This window comes from Limulus polyphemus, unplaced genomic scaffold (genome assembly GCF_000517525.1).
Source record: "Limulus polyphemus unplaced genomic scaffold, Limulus_polyphemus-2.1.2 Scaffold716, whole genome shotgun sequence".
Taxonomy (NCBI): Eukaryota; Metazoa; Arthropoda; class Merostomata; order Xiphosura; family Limulidae; genus Limulus; species Limulus polyphemus.
Window position 1 is genome coordinate 28682 of NW_013666326.1, and position 22632 is coordinate 51313.

General features: G+C 33.7%; 1 protein-coding gene across 3 annotated transcripts in view; it reads left to right on the forward strand.

Annotated features, from left to right (window-relative positions):
- The window catches only part of LOC106460135, a 150202-nt gene that overhangs the window by 12179 nt on the left and 115391 nt on the right, over positions 1 to 22632 (forward strand). For all 3 annotated transcript variants that reach the window (XM_022386783.1, XM_013919816.2, XM_022386784.1), the window contains exon 2: positions 2276 to 2413. In XM_022386783.1, coding sequence (XP_022242491.1) covers positions 2404 to 2413 — 10 coding nt within the window. In that variant the 5' untranslated portion in view covers positions 2276 to 2403. The remainder of the gene's footprint in view (positions 1 to 2275; positions 2414 to 22632) is intronic.

The following is a 22632-nucleotide window of genomic DNA, read 5'->3' on the forward strand; positions in this document are numbered from 1 at the left end:
TATGCTTGCTAACAACTCGAAAGTAGCCCCTGCATTACATAATTTGATAGATAATGTGAGTTACACGTTCACCAAGTGATGTACAACTTGTGTGGTTGGATTATTAATTACTCGTGATTCAAAGGGCAGTAAAACAAAATTTAAATAGAAACATATGTATACTGTTATGAGTTTAAAGCTATTTAGGATAAATAAATGTAGCTTTATGTTACAATTTGAAGTCATTCTAGAAAGCAAAAAAGGGTAATTTAGATTTATTTTGTATTTTTATTCTGGTTATGAGGTCATTCAAATTGAGCAGTCTTGTATAGAGTTAGGGTAGAAAAAATAATGGGTAAAATATAATTTTACTGAAAAAACATTTGAAATTTATTTAAGTTTTAAAGATTACATAAATGAAATTTGACAATTTTCAGATGAAGAAAAGCATTTTTAATTTTAACATGAAAATCACTTTGGACTTGGAACAGTGAACACTTTCACACCTTAATACCACCACTAAATCCCAACCACCCAAGTTTATTAGAGTGGATGTAACTTTGTACAGAGGCATATTATACATATTTTCTCTCACTTTTATATAGTACTTTAGACAATTCTTGTTGCAACTACTATACTGTGTAAACAAACTGATAAATCCTACCCCACTGTGTTTTCAAAGCAGGGAAACTTCTGGGAATTGAGCTGTAAAAGCTTATTTGATATTAATGGTGTCAAAGTACTTAGTGATTCATTGTTTTATATTCAGCAGGTTTCTTCTTCAGCTTCTAACAGTAGAATAAATATAGGAAATGGGAGTAAAACGATTAAAGAAACTGAGATTTACTTTGAAACCTCATTGTCCATACTGAAAAAGACAGACAGCACAATTAATTTTGTTTTTTTTAGTTTCTAACCCATCTGCTAGCAATAAAATAACTACAGAAAATAAGTGTGAAAAGGTGATAAGTATAAACTCTGACCATAAGTACTTTGAAATTTTGTGATGAATACTATACATTTTATTTTGCACTTGCAACCTTTATTTTTGTTATACTTTGATTACATACCTACAACTTGGAGAATCAAGTATAATGTTACATTAAAGAAAATAACAGGTAAAATATAAAGCTTTACTGAAAATAAAAATGTTTGATATTTAATTGCAAGGTTTTTAATTTTCATTTGTTTTCACTATTTATTATTATAAAAGTAACTAAAATGTAAAAAATAGAAACTTATTAGGAAAGGTAATGAAAGAAAAATCAGAAAAATCTTGCACATTACACTATTTGATGCAGTAGCGTGAGCTGCACGTGCACCATATGATTTTCAACTTGGGTCGAGGTATTCTTAGTTGGACACGGTTAAAGGTCAATAAAACAAATATTAATAAACATAAATAGATGTATACTGTTATGAGATTTAAGCTATTTAGAATAAACATTTGTAGTTTCTTCTTACAATTTGCAGTTATTCTAGAACAAAAAAAATAATTTAGATTTATCCTAATTTTTATGATGGTTATGAGGTCGGTCAAATCAACGAACACTGTATAGAGCTAACACTGATAAAATAACAGATTAAATATAAAGTTTTATTAAAAAAAAGTTTGAAGATTAACTAGAAGGATATAGAGATTATGCAAATGAAATTTGACAAATTTCAAATAAACAAGCATTTTTAATCTTAAAATCAAAATTTCTTTGCACTTTGGATAGTCACAAGCAAATCTTTAATAAAAAAAATCTTAATACTTAATTTAAAAACCTGAGATTCTGCGTATGAAAGCCTTGTAATTATTTACTAATAATCTGCAAAATTTTGTAAAGCATACACTATCAAAAATTATAGTACAATTATTCTCATAGATATTTTCTTGGTTATGAGATAGGTGGATGCCACCCAGCCCATGTTTGTAGGGTTAAGTGACTTTGTGTTTAAACTGAACTGAAAGAAAGTATAGAAATTTCTAAACATTTCCATATTAGCTGCAGGAGATAGCTAACATATGGTACAGTTATGTACCATAAATATGTTATTGTTCACTTTATTGTTTAGGAGACTGCTAAATCACAGGAAAAATAATAATATGCAAAATTTCATAACAGGTTACATGGGAGTATAAACTAGTAGAAATTTGTGTGATAGTAAATAAGAAAAAAAAATATAATTACTAATTGCATAAGCTCAACTGGATTTTTTACATGTCAATGCTTATTGTATCTTCATTGAGGATTTTTTGATGATGTTACTTTGTCTTCAAAAAAGTATAAGTATGATTTTCTTTGAACAGAAATATTCCAGTCACTAATTATGGTAGGATCTCATATCTAAGCACATCACAAACGAAAAATTGTACAGGTGAAAGTTTACAAAGGAAACACAAAAGATACGCTAGTACAGAAGAAAAAAACTGAAGTCATGGATGAAGGTAAAGTTAACTTCTATTAAAAATAAATATTACTATATAATTCAATATCAAATTTTAACTTTTGTTTTAAAATAAGTGTTGCATTTGTACTTTGAATGTTATTGACCTTAAAGTTATGACTTGTTTATGTGACATTCACTATTGGTATGGTCTAAATACTCTGTCAGTTTTGGTAATATTATGCTTTGACTGTTTTAACTCTCATTGAAAAGAATTGATCAAAAATATTGGATCAAATCACTCATTTTCTGTGTAAAATATGCAAGGGCCCCAAGAGTAATGATTGATTAATTTCAATATTGATGGTATTTGTAAGATTTTTGCATGTGACATATACAGTATGTTATAGGAATTTGGGGCATAAATAGTTTAGAAAAATTTCTGGAATAACTGATAAGGTCTGTATGAACTGTGTCAGTAATTCTAGTTAAAAAAAGTGTTCCACATGTAAATGTAAACTATAATACAATTTTTTTAGTTACGTATTCTGTAACTTGTTCTAGTGGTTGAGTATTGTTATTAGTGATTTAAAAGAATAAGGTAATATTGTGTGAGTATTCAAGAAAGATGGCAAACAACTTCAGAGAAATTTTTGTTTTATCTGATGTTTTAGCTTATGCCTTTTTTTTCTGTTTAAGGATCTTTGAGTATTACAGGTTACAAAACTATTTTCAGATGATAGTAAACAAAAGGAACATAAGATTACAACAATAAAATGGTGCATCTTGAGATGTGCATAAGTTATTGAAACAAGTTGCTGATCACGATAATGAATGTAAATGAATAAAATGAAATAAAGTAAATTGTACGTAGAATAATAATAATAATTCCAAAGCATACATACCTCCACTCCCACTTACAGCTATTACTTGACCACCAGGGTTTCTTCCTTTTCCCATCTAAGCATTGGTCAGATTTTTTCTCCCTTGCTCCAGTCTTGTAGCTACTCAATTGTTCTTGGCGATAATTATCTCATGATATTCTCCACCAACATCAATGCGCTCTCTATCTTGGTACTGTATATAAGCACCTCATTCAGATAATGTTATCACTTTTTTCTTGACAAAGCATCACTAACGAGTTTCCCAGTATTACGTTATTGTGTTATCTAGTTGAGTTTTGTAATAATAATAGTAATTAAAAAAAAATTATTCCGATTGTTAAGACAACTTACAATATAAATTCCCTGATTATTATTTTGGCATGGAGGCAAATTGGGTCTCTCCTATCCCACCTTTAATATCTAGCCTCACACAACAATTGGGGGGGATTCATTGAGACTGTCAGTGATCTTATTTGTAGTGAGATGAAGACATATATTTGGATCTGTGGTGGTCCTCCCTGGGATTCTGAAGCTGCAATTGAGGGTGATCCTTGAAATTTTGGAAAGTCTTTAGATTTGATTTTTTCTGTGCCTTCTTTTAGTCATTTGGGTTTTCAGTCGCCCTGTAGGACAGTGGTAAGTTTATGGATTTGCAATGCTGGGGTCTGGGGTTCGATTCTTTAGGATGGATGCAGCAGATGGCCCAGGGTTGCTTTGCTCTAACAAAACAACTTTACCTCATAAAATGCTGTTCCAATCAAAGGTAATCAACTCAGTCTTTAAATGACCTATGAAAAATGAAAAGGAGGCCACTTTGGGATAAGCTGCCTTTGATTTGTTTTTCTTCTGTTGGTTCTTCGAGTGTGTGATATTTTGGTTTTTTTTCCTGGTCTAGGATTGATTTTTTTAGTTTTTCTCCATACAGTATATTCTGGTTTATGTGGGAAGATTTACTTCTCAGTTACGTGAAGTGATAGTTAGGCCTTATCTGACATGTCGTAAGAACTTCATGATTTAGCCTACCATTGCCAGGTGGAAGCATTTTCTGACTCTCAACTAATGCATCTGCTTCTTGAATTCTGGTTTTCTAAGGTGGAGTATATAGTTCACTTGAATAGCTCAATGTTCCCTGATAAGACAGAGTACGTCTACGGACTTACAACTCTGAAATTCAACATTTTGTTTTCCTTTCACTTCACTTTGTTGGAAGACTCTCAGGATCACCAACTTCATTGATGATGAGCTGGATCCATTGTTAGTATGTGTGTTGGTTAATTTTTTGGCTTTTACATTCCTCCCTGTTGTCAATCGAGTCTCAAATTACATTGGCTACTACAGGAGGTCATAGTTCTCCCCCCTATTTGTGGGTCTCGACCCCTGACATCAGCCCCTTTGTTAATACCCAGAATAGATTCTGTCTATATCCAAGGTTTCTGCTGCTCAGTTATATGGCCAGTGGTGTCAGTGATTATTGTATACCTTCAGGAGCTGTAGGGGCTTGGTTTCAAGAATTTCTGGACGTGTGGTAATCTTAATCATGGGTCAAGGAGCACTGCAGGTCCTTGAGTCACAATTAGTCATTCAGTTCACATCTTCACCACCACTATCCACCCAACCTGTAGGGTATCCAACTTCTGCAGTTCATTGGGATTTGGAACTTAGTTCTGTGGGTTTCTGAGTTTGGTTGGTTTGGTGTTAGTGAGAAAGTCATGCTAGTTCTTCAGAATTTTTATTGCTGTCAGTTGTTGGGCTTATGCAGACAGGAGATTGGTGTCCAGTCATTGATTTTTGTTATCTATATCAATGCCTATATTCTCCAAGGTTCACAAGCTACTCATTCCTCAGTCTGTGTTTATTTTTTTGGTGGGATTATGGATGTCCAAAATGGTCATAGTTTTGAATTTTGGATTTCCTCCTCAGGACCATTCCTATCTTATCACCCTTCTAGCTTGCCATGTTCCACAGGTGATGCCTGTGGTAGCAGATCAATTGTCCCAATCCAAACAGAGTCTCCCGACAGAGTCGATGTTACATTGCAAGGTTCTATTGGATTAGCTCTCATTTTGCAACTCTAATTGGTGGGTTGGCCTCTTCAGTAACTCATATTTGGGCTTTGTCAATAGATGCATTCTGTTATGACAGGACGGGATTACAATTCTAAGCCTTCTCTCCACTTCATATGTTATCCAGGGTACTAAATATGATTTGTTTCAACACATTGTCAGGTCCTGTTGATAGCACCAAATTGGCTGTTACACCTGAATTTTTGCTTTTGCGGTCCCTTACGGTGTGTCAAATCTTTCACTTCTTTTTAGGCTCTCTCTGCAAAGGTAGCCATATTTTGATAAGGTACATCTGGCAATTCAGAAGCTCAAGTTTCTGGCATAGCAGTTATGCTGTCTTTCACACATCATTGGGGTTTAATTTCTAAGGTTGCTGTGTATCTATCTCAGTTTTCACTTAGTTCAAAAGGCACACTTATCAATGGTAAAGACATGCATATTGGCAGTTGTGTATTGAGAGGAGGTTGAACCCATTTCAATCAGTAGTGTCAACCATGACTCGTTTTTTGACCTGGCTCTATGGTAGAGGTTTTTGCATCTTCCACATTTGCCTTGTTTACGGCGGCTTTATTGACTAGTGTTTGATTATCGCCACCACATATTTTTTTTTTTAGTCCTCAGTAATCTCCAGATTTCTTAAGTCACTTTGGGTACTTGGTCCCAAATGACTATATCAGTTATCTACCAGGTATATTAAGGTTACATTACTTGTTCCTTTTCAATAACTGTTTTGTGACATGACTCTTATATGCCATGTATCCCCTTTACCTTCTTATCCAACATATTGTCAGACAGGTCAAGGATTCAACCCTTTTCTCCAATTCATATGATCACTATTCTTCTCTTCTATGTCCAATCAGATTTTGATCTTGGTCATGTTCAGTGAGGGTATTGAAGGTTTTGTTGCCTGCACTAATACCTTTAGAGATACTAGATAATGATTTTTATTCTGAGCTCTCTTTTAAGGCGAGGAATCTTCTGCGAGTCAAATCTAAGATTTGCCACTTTTCTATGTCTATATCAGGGTTGGTTTGCTTTTAACTATATAGGGAACGTGGTTCACCTATTCCACTATTTCCAGAGCTCTGTTCCTTAGTGCTCCCCAATGTGCATTGCCCTCCCAGATTCTACTAGTGGAGCTAGGGAGTCCTTACTGCACCTAGTTTCCAGTTACTGGGGTGATGGGATGAGACTTTTCCTTCAGAGTGCTAGGGTGAATTCCTCCACTCTCGGAGAAGAGGGCAAAGATGCGGGCCCTCCTACTTGGGTCCCTGGATGTTTTTTCCCCAAATGTTGGTAAGAACAGCATCAGCAGGAGCCTACTCATAATACCGATTCAGATTTGATGCTCGGCTATTCGGTTGAGGTATGCATGGCCCCTCTTTTTGATCAATATTGGTTCAGTACATTGTTCATGGAAGGGGTCCACTATCTCCTCATACTTCCGAACGTAGAGAGTGATCCCATCCTGGGTCTTTGGTTGAGCACAGTTTTCCACATCCTCCCAATAATTCTGGAATGCTCCTTGCCCAATCTGTTGGTGAGTGAGGATGAATGTTCATAATCCCAGACCAGATGAGTTCTGTTCCTTTGGCTGAATACGGCATACACGGTCCTGTCATTTGAAGCCTGGGGTGTTGCCTTTGGGGATTCTTCAGGTGGAGGAGAAGGTTTGTCTGTTTCAGTGTTGCTTACTTTCTTGTCTGGATTCTGGTGGCTTGAAACGCATCACTCTAAGGCTACAGGTTGGGATCCACTTGTAAGTATATATAATATAATGTTGCAGTCCAATTGCCCTAGCCACCAAAGTGGGATATAAGGACCAAGACCCCTTAATTCCAACCCTGCGTAGTGAAACCTTGGCTGTCTGGTTGGGGCTGGCCTATATTGATGATAACTCGTACTATTCCACCCATGATAGAGGAATTCAGTTCTGGCTGAAGAGCATACATGTTGTAGATGTAGTGTGGCTCCCTCACTAGGGTTCCAATCTTCTATTGGCACACCCATGATCTATGCAGATGCTTTCTGTATGGACAATGCTCTCACTGGCCCCTCCACCTTGTTAGATTCTAGCTAAAAGTGGGAGTGGAGGTATGTATGTTTTGGAAGTTAACATTTTCCTAAATTGACAATGTATTTCCAATAATACATACTTCATCCAACACTTTTCCACCCATCCTCCCCACTAATAGCTGGTGTTAGAGATGGGATTGAGTCAGTCTTGAAAAAGTGATAACATTATCTGAATGAGGTGCTTATATACAGTATCTGGATAAAGGGCGCATTGAAGTAGGTGGAGAGTATCACGAGATAATTATCGCCAAGGGCAATTGAGTGGGGTATAAAAGACTGGAGCAAATGAGAAAAAATCAAACCAATGCTTAGATTGGCAAAGGAAGAAACCCTGGTGGGTGAGTAACAGCTATAAGTGTGAGAAGAGGTAAGTATTATTGGGTATACATTTTTCAATTTAGGAAAATGTTAACTTTTGCAGGGTTCAGACATTAGATCATTTAATATAAGGGCATTTGAAATAAATCAGATTAGATTTCTTAATTTTCCCCTCTAGAAAGTTATCACAGTTTTCTTCAATTTAGATATGATATAGTGTCTCGTTAATTACACTGCCTGAGTTGATATAATGTTCTGTGGTGGCTTCTTTTTACAGTGGCATGAATACACTCTTAGAAATGCTAGTATGTTAGAAGGCTAGCTTTGGTTATATGGCTGAATACTGTGTTCTTAAGTGTGCAGGATTTCTCTAAGCCATTGGTCTTAGTAAAACACCTGTGTTGGATTTATATAGATTGTTGTCAATGAAATCTGAATGAATAAGTATATCCTATTAAGTAACTTATATTTTCTAGCATTCCAGGAATACTGTATTATTTTTCTTAATTTAAGTTGTATTTGAAACAAAAATAATTTTTGATAGTTCGTTATTAAAAGTCATTGTTACAGTGTCTTTGGAATGTGGAGTATATTTTTAGCTTTGTAGTGTCACCTATGAGAAAGTTCAAGATAGTATATGAAAGATACAATTTCAAAGTATTGTGTGATACCCAAGGTATATCTCTTGTTGCTGGTGCCATTGTCTGTTATACCACCAAGGAATCTAGTGTAATGTAGTCAGAAAAAATTGAATTACCTTTGAATAATGGAATAGGTTTGCTTCATAGTATGAAGTTCAACAAGATATTTATTAAAAATTAGTATTGAATATCTGAGTCAAAAATTTTGAAAAATAAAATGCAAAGAGTTGACACAAAGTAATAATACAAGTACATAATATTTATTAATTCAGAAACATTCTGTATGTATTTGATTCATTATGAACATGAAATGGTTGCTTCTGCTGGATCGGGTAACTTCCTTTCAAAACTGATTAAGCCAAAATAATTACCAAACTGTTTAAATTCAACATTCCTTACATTGAAGGAAATATTAGATTTACACCATGGTGCTTCGCTGGATCGGGTAACTTCCTTTCAAAACTGATTAAGCCAAAATAATTACCAAACTGTTTAAATTCAACATTCCTTACATTGAAGGAAATATTAGATTAACCCAGAACAACCAGTGCTATCACATAACTTCAATGATGGGAGAGGCCATAACCTCAAGATACAATCTGAACAACCATTGAAAGACACTTGTGTCCATTCTTTTACAACATGTAACATTACAACCATCCCTCCCATGGGGAAAACAGGTGTGACCTCAGTAGAATGACATCAGCTTAATGACTTTCTCGACCATCTGTTGAATAAAAACTGCACATACTCAAAGCAACCAATAGATTCAGAATAATTACTGTATTAATTCAAGAAATTAGAAATGCTTAGTATATTTAAATACCATAGTTTCTTCCCTTCTGTGCTTCAGACTTGTCCTTTGACTGAAAATTAGTTTTAATTTTAAAACTAATAAAATTTAAACTTCCACTCTGAGCGAAGGATTATGTTAACTTTGTCTTGCTCATGTAAACATTTAGATATGACATGGACAACACAACTCTCTAACAAAGATAATTCAATGTCATGAAAATAAGATCCATCTACTAAAGAAACTGTTGTGTTAAAATATAATTCAAGCAATAACCCTTTAATAATAAACATTGTGTAATCAAATAATCATTTAACATAGGTACGAGCAAACACCAACAAAAACATTACCTTTAACAGTGACAATTTTAAGAAAGTAAAATTCCTTGAATTGTAATTTACAATCCAACCAAAATGTATCACAATGGAAAAATACAAAATCACATTTCAGTATAAACCCCTTAACAAAGAACTAATACATCAAGAAAAACCCTTTAATAGTAATAATCGTTTGTCAATCATTTTACAGGAAGAATAACGTTCATCACAGAATACTGCAACACAGTAAAAAAAACAACCAAAATACAGTAAGTAATATATATCCTTCAAAATAAAATAAAAAATACAAAGGAGAACGTGAAAAGTACAGGTGAAATAAACCTTCAGAAATCACTTTAAACATATTAAAATAACCCTTTAATATAGTATAGTAGGCAAGTTACAATCACAAAACTACTGTTCAACACAAAAAAGTTGCAAGTAAAACCCTTGAGGCACTTTGTTGTTTTTCTTTAATTGGACACTCAATGTTTCGGTACTGATAATTCAGAGCTTCAGATGGTTTAAATAATATATTCTAATTGACTCTATAGCATGCATTTCTGCAGTGTGTGTTTGATATATTAAGTAGTAATGCTTACAAGGTTATTTATTTCTATTACTAAAATGTATTTTATACACCAATAAGCAATACAGATATTAACAAATTAATTCTATTTGTTCAGAAGGTCAGCCAGGTTTGTAAGATAAAAGAGTGTGGTAATTGTCTATTACAACTACTGCTCTTTCCTAAAACTACCGTTAAATAGAATAATTTTCAGGTTACCTTGATCAAGTGTCATTTGTATAGGATTCACATGAACTTGCACCTTATTTCCCCGTAGAACATGTTTCCTTAATGCCTGAGAACTTCTTAGTTCCCAGTGTTCATTGGGTCTCAACTTGACCAATATCTTATGGTGGTGCTGCAACCTGTTACCTTTCCTATGACAATGGGCAACATGGCTTACCCCTCAACCCAGGACCATTCTCCTCACTATCATCTTGTTGTTATGTAAGCAGTGTCTGTTTCCAGCAGAAAAGGAATGGGGTTGAGACTACAATGTGATTACTATGCAAATAGGCTGACTTGGGTTAGGTGATGCCAACCTTTACTTTTGGCCATTAGAATTCTTTAACTTTTATTCTCTATGTGTAGGGACTTTCTTCCATTTACAATTTAGTCACTAGGTAGGTGCTGTTTTTCAAAGTCTAACCATGGGAGTTTGTTTCCACATCCACCCCCACCTAGTGCACTTACAGCCTGCATTTTCATGCAATTTACACCACACCTTGTACTGAAAGAATGTCAAGAAAATATTCATGAAAACTATATGCTTATAAAATATATTTCATTCTGCATGATTGAAAATATTCCATCATAATGCAATAAGATACTAGATACACCAAGTTTACATTTGTTATGACATCCAAGCTACTGTTTGCGAATTTCATTTACTAATATTTTTACCCATTCATGAGTATATCAGTTTGATCCAATTAAAATATTTTACACTACACTTACTGAAAAAACAACTAATACTGTGTTTTATTGTAGATGTAGTGTGAGCCTCTGTTACCTTTATCCTTCCATGAAATAATTTACTACCTGCCAAATGTTTCAATTTTGACTATATATTCAAGTAATACCTTACTGGTCAGTAATTATGGTTAATATCATATCACAAAGCCTTAACATCCAGCTTCTTTGTTTTCATTCATATGTTGCTTAATAGTTTTTTTGTGCAACATATCCATTCTTGTTATACAACACTCATTACTGGCATCATGTAATGTTCATTTTTGCAAGTAAGAGCACACACACATAGTTATACATGTGTATTGCCACATAAATATATCTTCATTACACTTTGTCACATACTTTAATAGCTTAAAACATACTGCCTTAGCTCCAGTGGAAATTAATTTGGTCAACTTCTTGGGTTACACCCTGATTACATTTGGTAAGCTCCTTTACAGTAATATGCCATAATTTAGGAGCTATCCTAACAGTGTTAATTGAGCAGCTATCTACCGATATATTATGGATCTCTCATTGTGAAACTCTGCTTGATTTTTTGGAAAGTAAGGGTTGCAAAGACAATTCAGTGTTGTGATGAACAAACCATCATAACTTTAGGTAATTGAGTACATACACTGTACCTTACAATACCATCAACTATTTCAGAAAGTAGTTGTTGCAATGCCTTTTTGGTTGAGTGTTTGAGGTTTTAGCTATTGTGTGCAAAGTGGTGATACACTAGGCATTACAATTACTGGACTCGGTCATCATACCTTTGTGATGAGTGAGTGTTGATCATAAAGTGGAGTGTATACATTGTACCTTACAATACCACCCAATAGCTTGGAATGTAAAGAATTCCACTTCCTTTCAGTCATTGATCTTTCAGTGACATGACTATCTTAGCTGATGCTTTACAATACCATTTGATAGCATGGAAACCAAAGGATGCCACTTCCTTTCTGTCACAGATCTTTAAATGACATGACCATCCTAGCTGCTTAATGATTGAGTGGTAATCTTACAGTGTAATTCATACATTTACCTTACAATACCACTCAGTAGCTCAGAAATCAAGAGATGCCACTTCTTTGCAGTCACAGATCTATCATCCACGTGACTGTCCTAATTACTTAATAGTCAAGTTTAATTCCAACTACATTGACCAACTATCAGAGATGTCTCTTTTCTAGATCTGGTGCTTCCTCATCTGGATCATCCTGAACTGCCGGGTAAGTACTCTCAGCTCCTTCCTTCTTATCTTTTGAGTCGGATTGGGATAAGACAGTGCTCTTTTCGTACTTTGACTCATCGGTCTCTTCTTCTGATTCCTGATCAAGCCAGTTCATTAGATGTTGATTGGTAATGTGTGGATGCAAATGGTTGATATGTATGACTGGATTTCATGTTCCTTTCAACTGTTGCTGAGAAACTTCTATTCTGTTGGCATTTATCAAAGCTTGTCACTACATTGATACATTCATTCCTTCACTGTCTTGTTGTAGCACCTTTTCTATCATTATGTTCTTTCTTCGCTTTGGAAGTGAAACTTGTGTCAACTAACACGAATCTTAAGAACTCAGTGTATTCTTGTGGACATTTTCGGACATCTGCTATAGGAAGGAAGACCATACATCATGTATACAGTGAGCAAGCAATATTTCCAGTAAAAACATCAACATGGTTGGGAAACAACCTGTTGATCAATGCTCATTTTTAACATACACCATCATGATGTATGGTGTTTGTCCTAGTTGATTCCTTTTAGATTAACAAGCTTGATAAGCATATGCTTAATAAACTGTATTATATGCTATACTAAACTATCAGACAGGAGGTGATAAAGCAAAATGTGCACCTATATCACACCTACCACTTCATACAACTCAGATAACAGTTGACTGTGAAAGTTAACTCCTTTATCTGTGTGGATCTCTTCAGGTACTCTAAACTGGATTACCCAGTGTTCCACTGATACATCAGTCACTGATTGTGCTGACATATCAACTACTGGATAAGCCTTTACCTACTTCTTGAAGTAGTTGATGTCTATGAGTATATATAGGTGACATATTTCTGTCTGTGGGAGTGGGCCAGTGATATCCAGTTCTGTTATTTATAGGGGAGAAACAACAGCTTTCTACATGAGTTTATTCTGTTTAGGCCAGCATTTTTTTTAGATGGTACACACCTGTTTATTGTGTATACTAGCACTGAACGTCTTCTCAAATGCAGCCAATAGAACCACTGCTGAAAATTGCAGAAGTGTGATGATGAGGAACCCACTTTAAGACAGTAAAATTTGAAGATGGCTTGAATGGGTAATGAAGAAAAATGTATTAAATTTTAACATAGTAACAAATGTACAATGTTTTGACAAGGTTTTGTCATGATGGTCCAGTGCACCATTCTGCACTAGGAAGTGCTATTACAAATGTTATAGATTATGTACACCTGTGCTGTGTTCCTCAATTTGAGGTGGTAGTGCTTTGTCTTGCTGCATGATAAGGAATGCCCATGCTATATCTGGGTTTAAGTTGCTTTTCCTGGATCTACTGTTAATTATGGCATCCGTCCACTAGTTGAATCTTCTATAATATAGAGAAAATGATCTAAATTCCCACATGGTGTTCAGGACCAGGACAATCAACTAACGGATAGCATCTTACTGGATGGCAAGACATTGCTTCTGAATTTGTATTGCAAGCCATTTGTGTTGCAGTGTTGCTGCACGTTTTTCCCAATATGCTATCATCCATTCATGGTTTTTAAGGCTCATGAACCAGTTCAGTGACAGTTGATCCACTTGTATAGTGAACTTTCTACCATACAAGTAGTGGTATGGGTGTGTGATATACTTCACTTCATTCAAAGGGAACCATGATTGTGGCCTCACCTCTCCCTTATAAGTTCCTATTGATCACATGACTGAGATGTCCTTGATATCACAGCCACAACTTTGTAGGCACTTCCAGTGGCTATGACTTTCAACTGAGTGGTCATTCTCTGGTTCTGGGCAGCAGGCTAATGAGTTTCCTTTGATAACTCATCCATTGGCTATGCACAATCTCAGGCTTCTCCATGGTAAACAGTTGCTTTGGCGGTATTATTCCTAATTGGAGAGGCTTATCACTACCCCATGGTTCACCTACTTCACCATTTGGTGCCCACTATCTCACCTCCTGGTGAGATAGTTTCTGTTAACAGATTTTATCCACTAACAGCACATCCAGTCTCTCCTTCATGTTTTCTAGCGGCTTTGATCAGAGCTGCATAGGGTAACTCTGACTACTAAAATCTTGTTGTCCTATACAGACCACTTCATATTGTCTCAGAATTGCCAGATGCCACACCTCCCCAGTCATCTGTGTTTTCCATGTACAGAGGTTGATCATCAAGGGGTGTACCTAAACAGTTGTTCGGGTTCATTAGACATCAGTGGATCCTCTGTAAAGAGGTGGAAGTTACGGACCTTTGCAGTAGTGTCCTGGAAAAGACCCAACAACCATCTCCCTTCAGTGAATGATTCTTTTTGTTGTTTGTAAGTTCTTCTAGTTTTTTTTTTTCATAAGTGTGTGTGTGTGTGCGTGTGCGTGTGCTAGATTCATAACTTTTGTAATCACTGCATTATTCTAAAATGAGATCCTATTTTCACTCGAACTGTTTTGGTTTTTAAAAATCATTTTTGAATTACCTTGGTTTCTTATGACAAACCTTTTATGAAGGTTGTTTGTGCATTTTGTGAAAAACATTTTTTGTTTAAAAAACATTTTGCCACAAATTCTTTTTTTTCTTCTTTTTTTACACATAATCTGAACATTTCGTACTTGGTGAATGAATCACTAATATTGACTAAATACCACCACCATATGGCTGTCATTATGTTTGTTTTTAAAATATGCAGTAATACCACATTAAGCATCAGTAAATCAAATAGATTGATAATTAAATAATGAAAAGATATATTGCTATCACTGATAAGGGTAATAATGTTTTAATGTAAAACATATCATGATTGCAATTAGAAATAATGTAGCCAGTTAGCCAATTTGTTTATGAACATTGTTTTAATATTTGATTAAAATCTTAGTCATCAGAATATCTTGGTCTTCTACCATATGCACTAAACTATAAATTTAGCTAATCCTATCTGATTAGATCACAAATTTATTTTATTTGGTGAACATAATAAAAAAACCACAACCATGTTTACAAACATTGCAACTGAATAAAACTATAGTATTTTTATTAAAAAGAAGATTTTTAGCCACCAAACAACAAGAAAACTTTATTAAAGCTTAAGCAATAGCCAGTCATGTGACTTTTTTATTTTATAATATATGTATACTGTCTTGGTAAAGTATTTATACCTGAAGAAGATATAACTTTATCTAAGCATTGTATATTTCTTACTGTGTTAAACTTGTAACAGTTTTTTTGTTACTCATCCAACTTATTTCTTAACTGCTTAAGCCAAGCCTTGACAAATCCTGAGTGCTAGGTCACTATAGTGACTAAATGTTTCTTTGTGGAGCCTAGTATATTTTCTCATTTTATTCGTGTGTAGGGCTGTGCTAAATAGAACTTAAATCTAGAACAGTTCTGGACTTTTGGAAGTCCGAAACTATTTTCACATTCTTTGAGTCCTAAATTGAACTTTGTTTCTAGGATTTTAATTGAGAATTCAACACTTCATGTTTTTTCAGGAATGAAGTGCTGTGGTTGGACAACACAGTACTAATTTCTTGCCATTTTGTTTTTCTTCTTTCTTTCAATATAACCAATCAGTGTGCATGTTTAGACAGGATAGGAGGCAGTTAGTTCAGGCAATATATCAAGTGGTTGTTGAAATCATGTGATTGTTAGCATCCACTCATTGCTGTGAAAATAAATATACACTGGTACCTCAATTATCCGCACTGGTTTGGGGAAAGCAAAAAATCATGGATAAAGAAGCAGCGGATAATCAAGGCACTAGTGTATCTCACTGGTTAACCCAATTTTTAATCTAAATAAACTTTTTCAATATATTTAAGTTCCTTGTTGTAAATTATAATCTTTTTACTGTCATTTGATCACATTATCATGAAAAAAGTCATCATAATCATAAAAGCCAAGTGTCAGTCAGTCAGTCAAGCTTGATTTCTCCAAATTTTGTGAGTTACACGAGTCCAATTCCTCTTTTTCTTTTATAATAATTCCTCTTTTGATTGCCCATTCCCAGTTTAGTTGAATTTAATTGCTAAAATAGGCATAAACAGCTTCTAAATTTTGGCACTTTTTCTTCTGTAGACACGGAAATGCATTTGCACCCTATCAGTGCCTGTGAAAAATAAGTCAAAAATTAGTGCTAATCTATGCTTGAGAATTATTATGAAAATACCTTTGTTAAAACAGACTGAAGATACCAATTATCTGTAGGGAAGAGGACATTGCATAACTTGGCAACACCCAAACACAACTTGAACACGAGTCTGTGGTTAAAGGATGCCTGCCATGCAACATAGAACAGAGGACGACAACTGAAGTTGAGTGAAATCTTAATCTGTATTTTGTGTGTTTTTCTATACTATGTTTTTAATCACTAATCAAATAGTTAACCAAGCTACAAATATTTTGTATTCCTATCTTAACAGCTGAAAATAAAAGAGGCAAGGCTATACTTGAACTGGCCGACTTACGATTTGAAAGCACGTCAGATCCTACATGTGAAAACCCTGGATATTTTGCAAAATTTGTCTAAAACATGTAAATTATTGTCTAGAATTGTAATAGCACAATTATTTTGAGAAAATTTTGGGAAAAGAAAAAAACTGGATAATCAAGTATTGCAGATAACAGGTGTGCAATAAATGAGGCACTAGTGTACCCCCAGTTCCCAGTACAATTAGTTGTGAAGTTATATTAGGCACACGTGGCTCTTGATTTTATGGGCTGGCTCCTAGATCTGAAAATTTGTCGAGGCCTGGCTTAAGCTTACCTTATCTTGAGATATCAGAAGCCTTCTCATTGAAGAAAATATCTGTAGCTTTCAAACATACCATTTAACATACAAATATTTTCACAATTCACAAACAAAAAAAACTGAAAGGAACATTTAAAGAAACTATAAAAAACTTTTAAGCCTGAATAATTCTTGTACTGTTATGTGATAGTGTAATTCTTTTTCCATCCAGTCATATTTAAACTTTCTTTATAGCTGTTTTCAAAGATGTGTTTCATTAGTAAGTGATCAAATCACTTGATGTAGGACCACAACAAAATTTTAACTAAGGTCTGTACAAGATCTAGTGAAAATACTTGAAAACTGAGAAATGGATAATACATTCTCAAGGTGTGATAGGTTCTTACCATAAAAGTTTTTCTTTAGGATGGTTAGAAAGATTCTAAAAACAAATCAAGTGGGTTGTTTTGTCTACAGTCAAATCTCTTTGCTACTGTGGTGGAAATATAGTTAGAAGTAATATACAGAATTGACTTTGAAATTTGTCTAAAAAAAAAATTAAGAAAAAAGATTAAAATCCAGAAGTCGTGTATTCAGATTTCAGACACAGTAATTTAGAACAAAATTACTTTTTTATCCTAAACTTTATGCATGAAAATGTAACATGAAATACAGCCACATTGTTTAACATTTAGAAATAGTAAAAGATTTATTCACTCATCAGTTACCTCTTTCAACAGTACTGTGTACGCTTTACCAGGCTTGATATTCCACACTATCGTTATTGTTTTATATATTTATAGGCATTTTAGGACAATGTTTGGGCCTTAAGTGTTGTGTCTATAACTACAGAATTACTCAAACACTTTATAACCAACCAATAGATAATGATTATAACTCATTTCATTTATTAGGCAAACAAGTACTTAGCCAAAGTAAAAAAACTAGTATTTTTTTATATTCTTTAAATAGTGTAAACTTAAAGTTTAACAACACAAAAGTTAAACATCAATTTATTTTGTAAATTAAAGCCTTTGATAGTTATAACTTCATCTTTTAAAGTTTGAAAACCAATAGAAAATGAATAAGAATAAAACTAGAAAGTTTATTCAGATAGTATATTATTATTGTGTTAACAAGTAACATGAATATTTAACTTTTCCACAGTAGCTACAGTAATGTTTCATTTTTAAATTGATGGCTTGATACCAGTTACTCTTTCAAAAGTTAGCTGTGTAATACTGTAACCAAATGTTCAGTGTTTTTCACATGAAAGAAGGGAACTCCCTTTTTAGTAATATAGTATTCTAGATTAATCAATTTTGACTGTATGGTGGGAAGGTAATGTATATAAATTAAACAAAGCTAAAAGAGTGTTAATATATTCTGTGATCAGACTATAATCCAGAAATTTCAAAGCTTGTATCATTTTTCTAGTAATGTGATTGATATGAAAATAAAAACAGTTAAAAAAAATATATATATATCCCAAATTTTTAATGACAATTAAATAGTTATAATTATTTATAACTAGTGTATAGCCCATCAAAAATAATGGGGCAAGTACTACCACACCCACCCCATAGTATACCTTAACCTCATATTTCATAGCTAACTGAAATTGATAAATTTTGCGAAATTGAGCTTGACCAATGAAGAGGAATACGAGTACAGTCGAGGCAGTCAAATGCGGGAAATTACTTTGTGAGCCAACCAAAATTAAGATCATTCATGAAACAAATTCTTGGTGTATTCTTATTCATAGAATAATTATTGGTAAAAATCAATTAGATTAATAACTCCTATCATATAGAAAAGCCAGTGTGTTTTGGTATCACTACATTCCAACAATGGCTTTTATGTCATGTTGCCTAGTAACAAAAGTATAACCTAATATTATTGTTGGTCTATGTACTGAAAGTATAAAATGAAATGTATAGACAACTAAAGTGGAAAAATGTTTGTTGGTTTCTTAATTGCATTGATTAAAGAGGTTTGTTTTTTTATTAAAAATGTTGGTGATATAACAGAAAATAGCTTAATTCAGAAATGATTTAAGTTTAAGATTGAATCGATACTTTTACATTCATGATAAATTTTATGCATTTGGCTCTATTTTAGGTGATCCCAAACTACATATTTACTTTAGGCTTATTATACCAACACTCACTACTATTATAAGGTTTCACGGCACCACTACCTCCTTTATGGCCCCGTGCACACCCATTACTAAAATTGTAGACAGTAATCAACTATTCTATCTGGTTAATTGCATTTTCACTTGTATGGCTATTTCAAGAAATCAAGTGTTACATGACACACACTGGCTTTTATATAGGTTAGATCATATTTGGAAGAAAATATAGCATAGGAAAACAGGATGCATGATTTAAATTTTTTGTTAAAGTTATTGCTTATACAGTAAAAGCACTTGCATTTTCATTGAAATTAGACATAAATGAAAGGAAAACATCTTTTCCATGAGAATTCTAACCTCTGTACAATGAGAAATCAATTGTCTAACAGGTCTGTAAGAGCTGCAGGTGCCCTAAGTAATACTAACTTTAATGAAAACAAATCTTTGAAGTCTAGACATATTGGTGGCATCTGGAAAAAGCCAAGGCATGAAGATTAAATTTACTATGGCATTGTTTAATTGACATTAATATTTTTGCATTAGCTTAGAAATAATCAGTTATTGCCTGAGATCTTAACTGGATTTCTGTAGACACTAATGTGTTGGTTTCAGAAAAACTCAAACTTTTATGGTAATTAAAGGACAAAAAAACAAAAACAACTGACACCTAATGAAGGCTATAAGATAGGCCTAAGTAAAATGTTTTTAATTGTGTACCAGTTTAACGTTGAATATTGTTTATGATTTTAACCTAATGTTTCTTTGATACTTTATGGTAGGGTAAAGACAACCTGGCTGGTTTTTTAAAATTAATTTCTGACAAAAAAAGTGGAGGAATGGGATATGGACTCTCTGGACTCATCCCTTAGTTTCATGGTTGCTTATACAACATTAAAGAATATAGTTATTAATTTCAGATAAAACTGGATGAGGGTGTAGACCCTCTGGATCCCCTCTCCTCTAAAGTGAAGAATAAAGTTAGACAGTTATGAATTAGAAACATAATACACTGTAAAAAAACACTTTAGTTAACACTTAAGTAGCCAGAGCATTGGTAGTGGGTGCTAGTTAATGACAGTGACAGATAGCATTAGTAGCTTTGTAATAACAAAAACTTGGCAAGTAAGTTTAATGGCAAGGGGAATTGAACCAAAGATCCAAAAATCACAAGTCCTTCCCTATGATGAAGCTTTGTGCTTATCAACAAACAAACATAAAGGCAATATTATGATTAATTGGATAGTTTGAATAATTTGAAACCCTAATTTTGATTAATTGATTATATATTCATGAGAATCAGTGTATTTGCAATTTTTGATTAATTAATTGTTGGAATAATCAGAAACTAATTTTAATTAGTTTATCATCTTCGTGGAATTAATTGATTAATTTGATTAGTTTATGAAACACTAATTGATTTAATTGCTGTTCAAAGTTAATTGATTATGTCATCAAGCTCTAAGGAGAAGTGTGTGGTCTATGTCAATAATGTCTTAGAAGTCCATACTTTCTTTGATTTTTGCATCATACTATCAATAGTTTGTGGCCAGTTTCACCAAGATCAACCATTATTAGCTGTCATTAAAGTTGAGACATACTTCAAATGGAATGAGAAATGGGAACAAAAATTTGAGTTCCTGAAGTGTTTTAGTGATACTCCAGTGCTGGCATATCCATGAGTCTGTGTTCTTGTTAGATACCAATGCTAAAGGTAGTGGAATCAGAGCAGTGTTATCATAGTTGCAGGAAGGAGTAGAATGTGTAGTTGTGTATGCTAATCATACGCTTATGGCTCCTGAATGCATATACTGTTGGACAGATAAAGAACTGCTTGCAATTGTGGTCTTTCTAAAACACCATCTTCACTACTTGTATAGTAGAAAATTCTCTATTCTAGAAAACCATTTTTTATTGAAAGGATTGATAAACTTTAAAAGTCCAGAGGGGTTACTAGCATATTGGATAACAGTATTGCAGGAGTATCATTTACTCATACAGTATCAGCAAGGCCCACATCAAAAACACATTGATGAATTGTCTCCAATTATTGAATGTCCAAATGCTGGACACTGTGTGGGAGTTAAAACCCTTTGTGGCATAGTGACAATAAGCAATACAGTAGGAAATTCAATTTGTGGATGGTTGTCACAGTTATAATTTTAAGAGTCTGAGAAAGAGAACCTGAAGGACCCAGATTTAGTATAGGTGCTCCTTGCTATGAAGCAAGTTAAAACATGACCAGCCTAGATTGTCATTTTTATGAGCAGTTACAAGTGCAGAAAGATCAATTGTACCATTGTTATCAACCACTAACCCATTGTTCTCATCCTTAGTTGCAGCTCATGTTTGATAAAGCTTTAACCCGTTACTTGCCGTGGCCATTTTGTCTTATTGTGAGGGCAAAATCACATTTGTGAATTGAAAAAATGATAGAGAACTTATCTTTTATTGGATTTCTGATTTTATTTTTATAAATAGTAGCATAACATTCAATTATTTGTACAAAATTGTATTCCTTAATGAAGTTGAAAGAGGAATTTAATGAAAAAATTCCTAAAATACGTTTTAGACTGAAATAAGCGCCCTCTAAGAAGAAAATCTTTTTTCACAAATTTTTTAAGGTATTTCCTTCCACTTCAGCACTGGTCCTACCATCTATGATTGGTATCTAAACCTTTTTCTAGTCTGTTTTCTTTATAAAACTGCGTCAGGGCATGTTAAATCTCAGTTGTATAACTTTTAGCCAATCCTAGTCGAAGGTGTCAATTTCAGTACCATGTTATTCCAATCAATGTATCTCACATTTGACAAATCATAGGATGATAAGGAAAGCACGTGATGAAACGTTGTTCTCTGGATTTTACAATATGAATGTGGGTGGTGCTTATCATAGTAACTGCTATTTTATGGAGAGGTTGTATTTAGTACTGGCCAATAGGGCTTTTCTATAAGCGTCAGAAAAGTTGCTTCTGGAAAAAACTGCATGGGATGTACATGACTTTTATTATTTTTATATGGTAGCTTAAGTCATGCTGCATGGTATATCTGTTTATATTAATCATTATATTGAAAAATTAACTCAAAATAGATATATTTTTTAGGAAAAAATTTGATCCACGATTGTTAGGGTTAAAAGTTACCGAGTGGCGGGTGCAAAGTCTTTACATGAATTAGACTTAGGACTTTGAACTGAAAGAGTTTGTGATTTTTTATATTCTTTTGAATTTAAATTTGTAGTTTTAAGCTCAATAATTTAGCATAATTTTATATTTAGTTCATAATAATAATAATAATATGATTCAGTATTTAGAATGAAAAACTTGTGTGATTTGTACATAATACTATTAGTACCACAAAGAATTTTATATTTCTCCTTCTTACAATCTTTGCTTTGTTGTAAGACCCACACTTCTGTTGTTATTGCTTTAGAATTAAAACCGTCTAACTGATATATATATATATATATATTAGTTTATTCTGATATTTTGCAAATGGTTCTCACAGTTGGGTGTCTCAATACATTCCAACATAAATCTTGCCTGTAATGAGAGGAAGGTGACCAAGACTAATCTTTTAAGTGCTGTA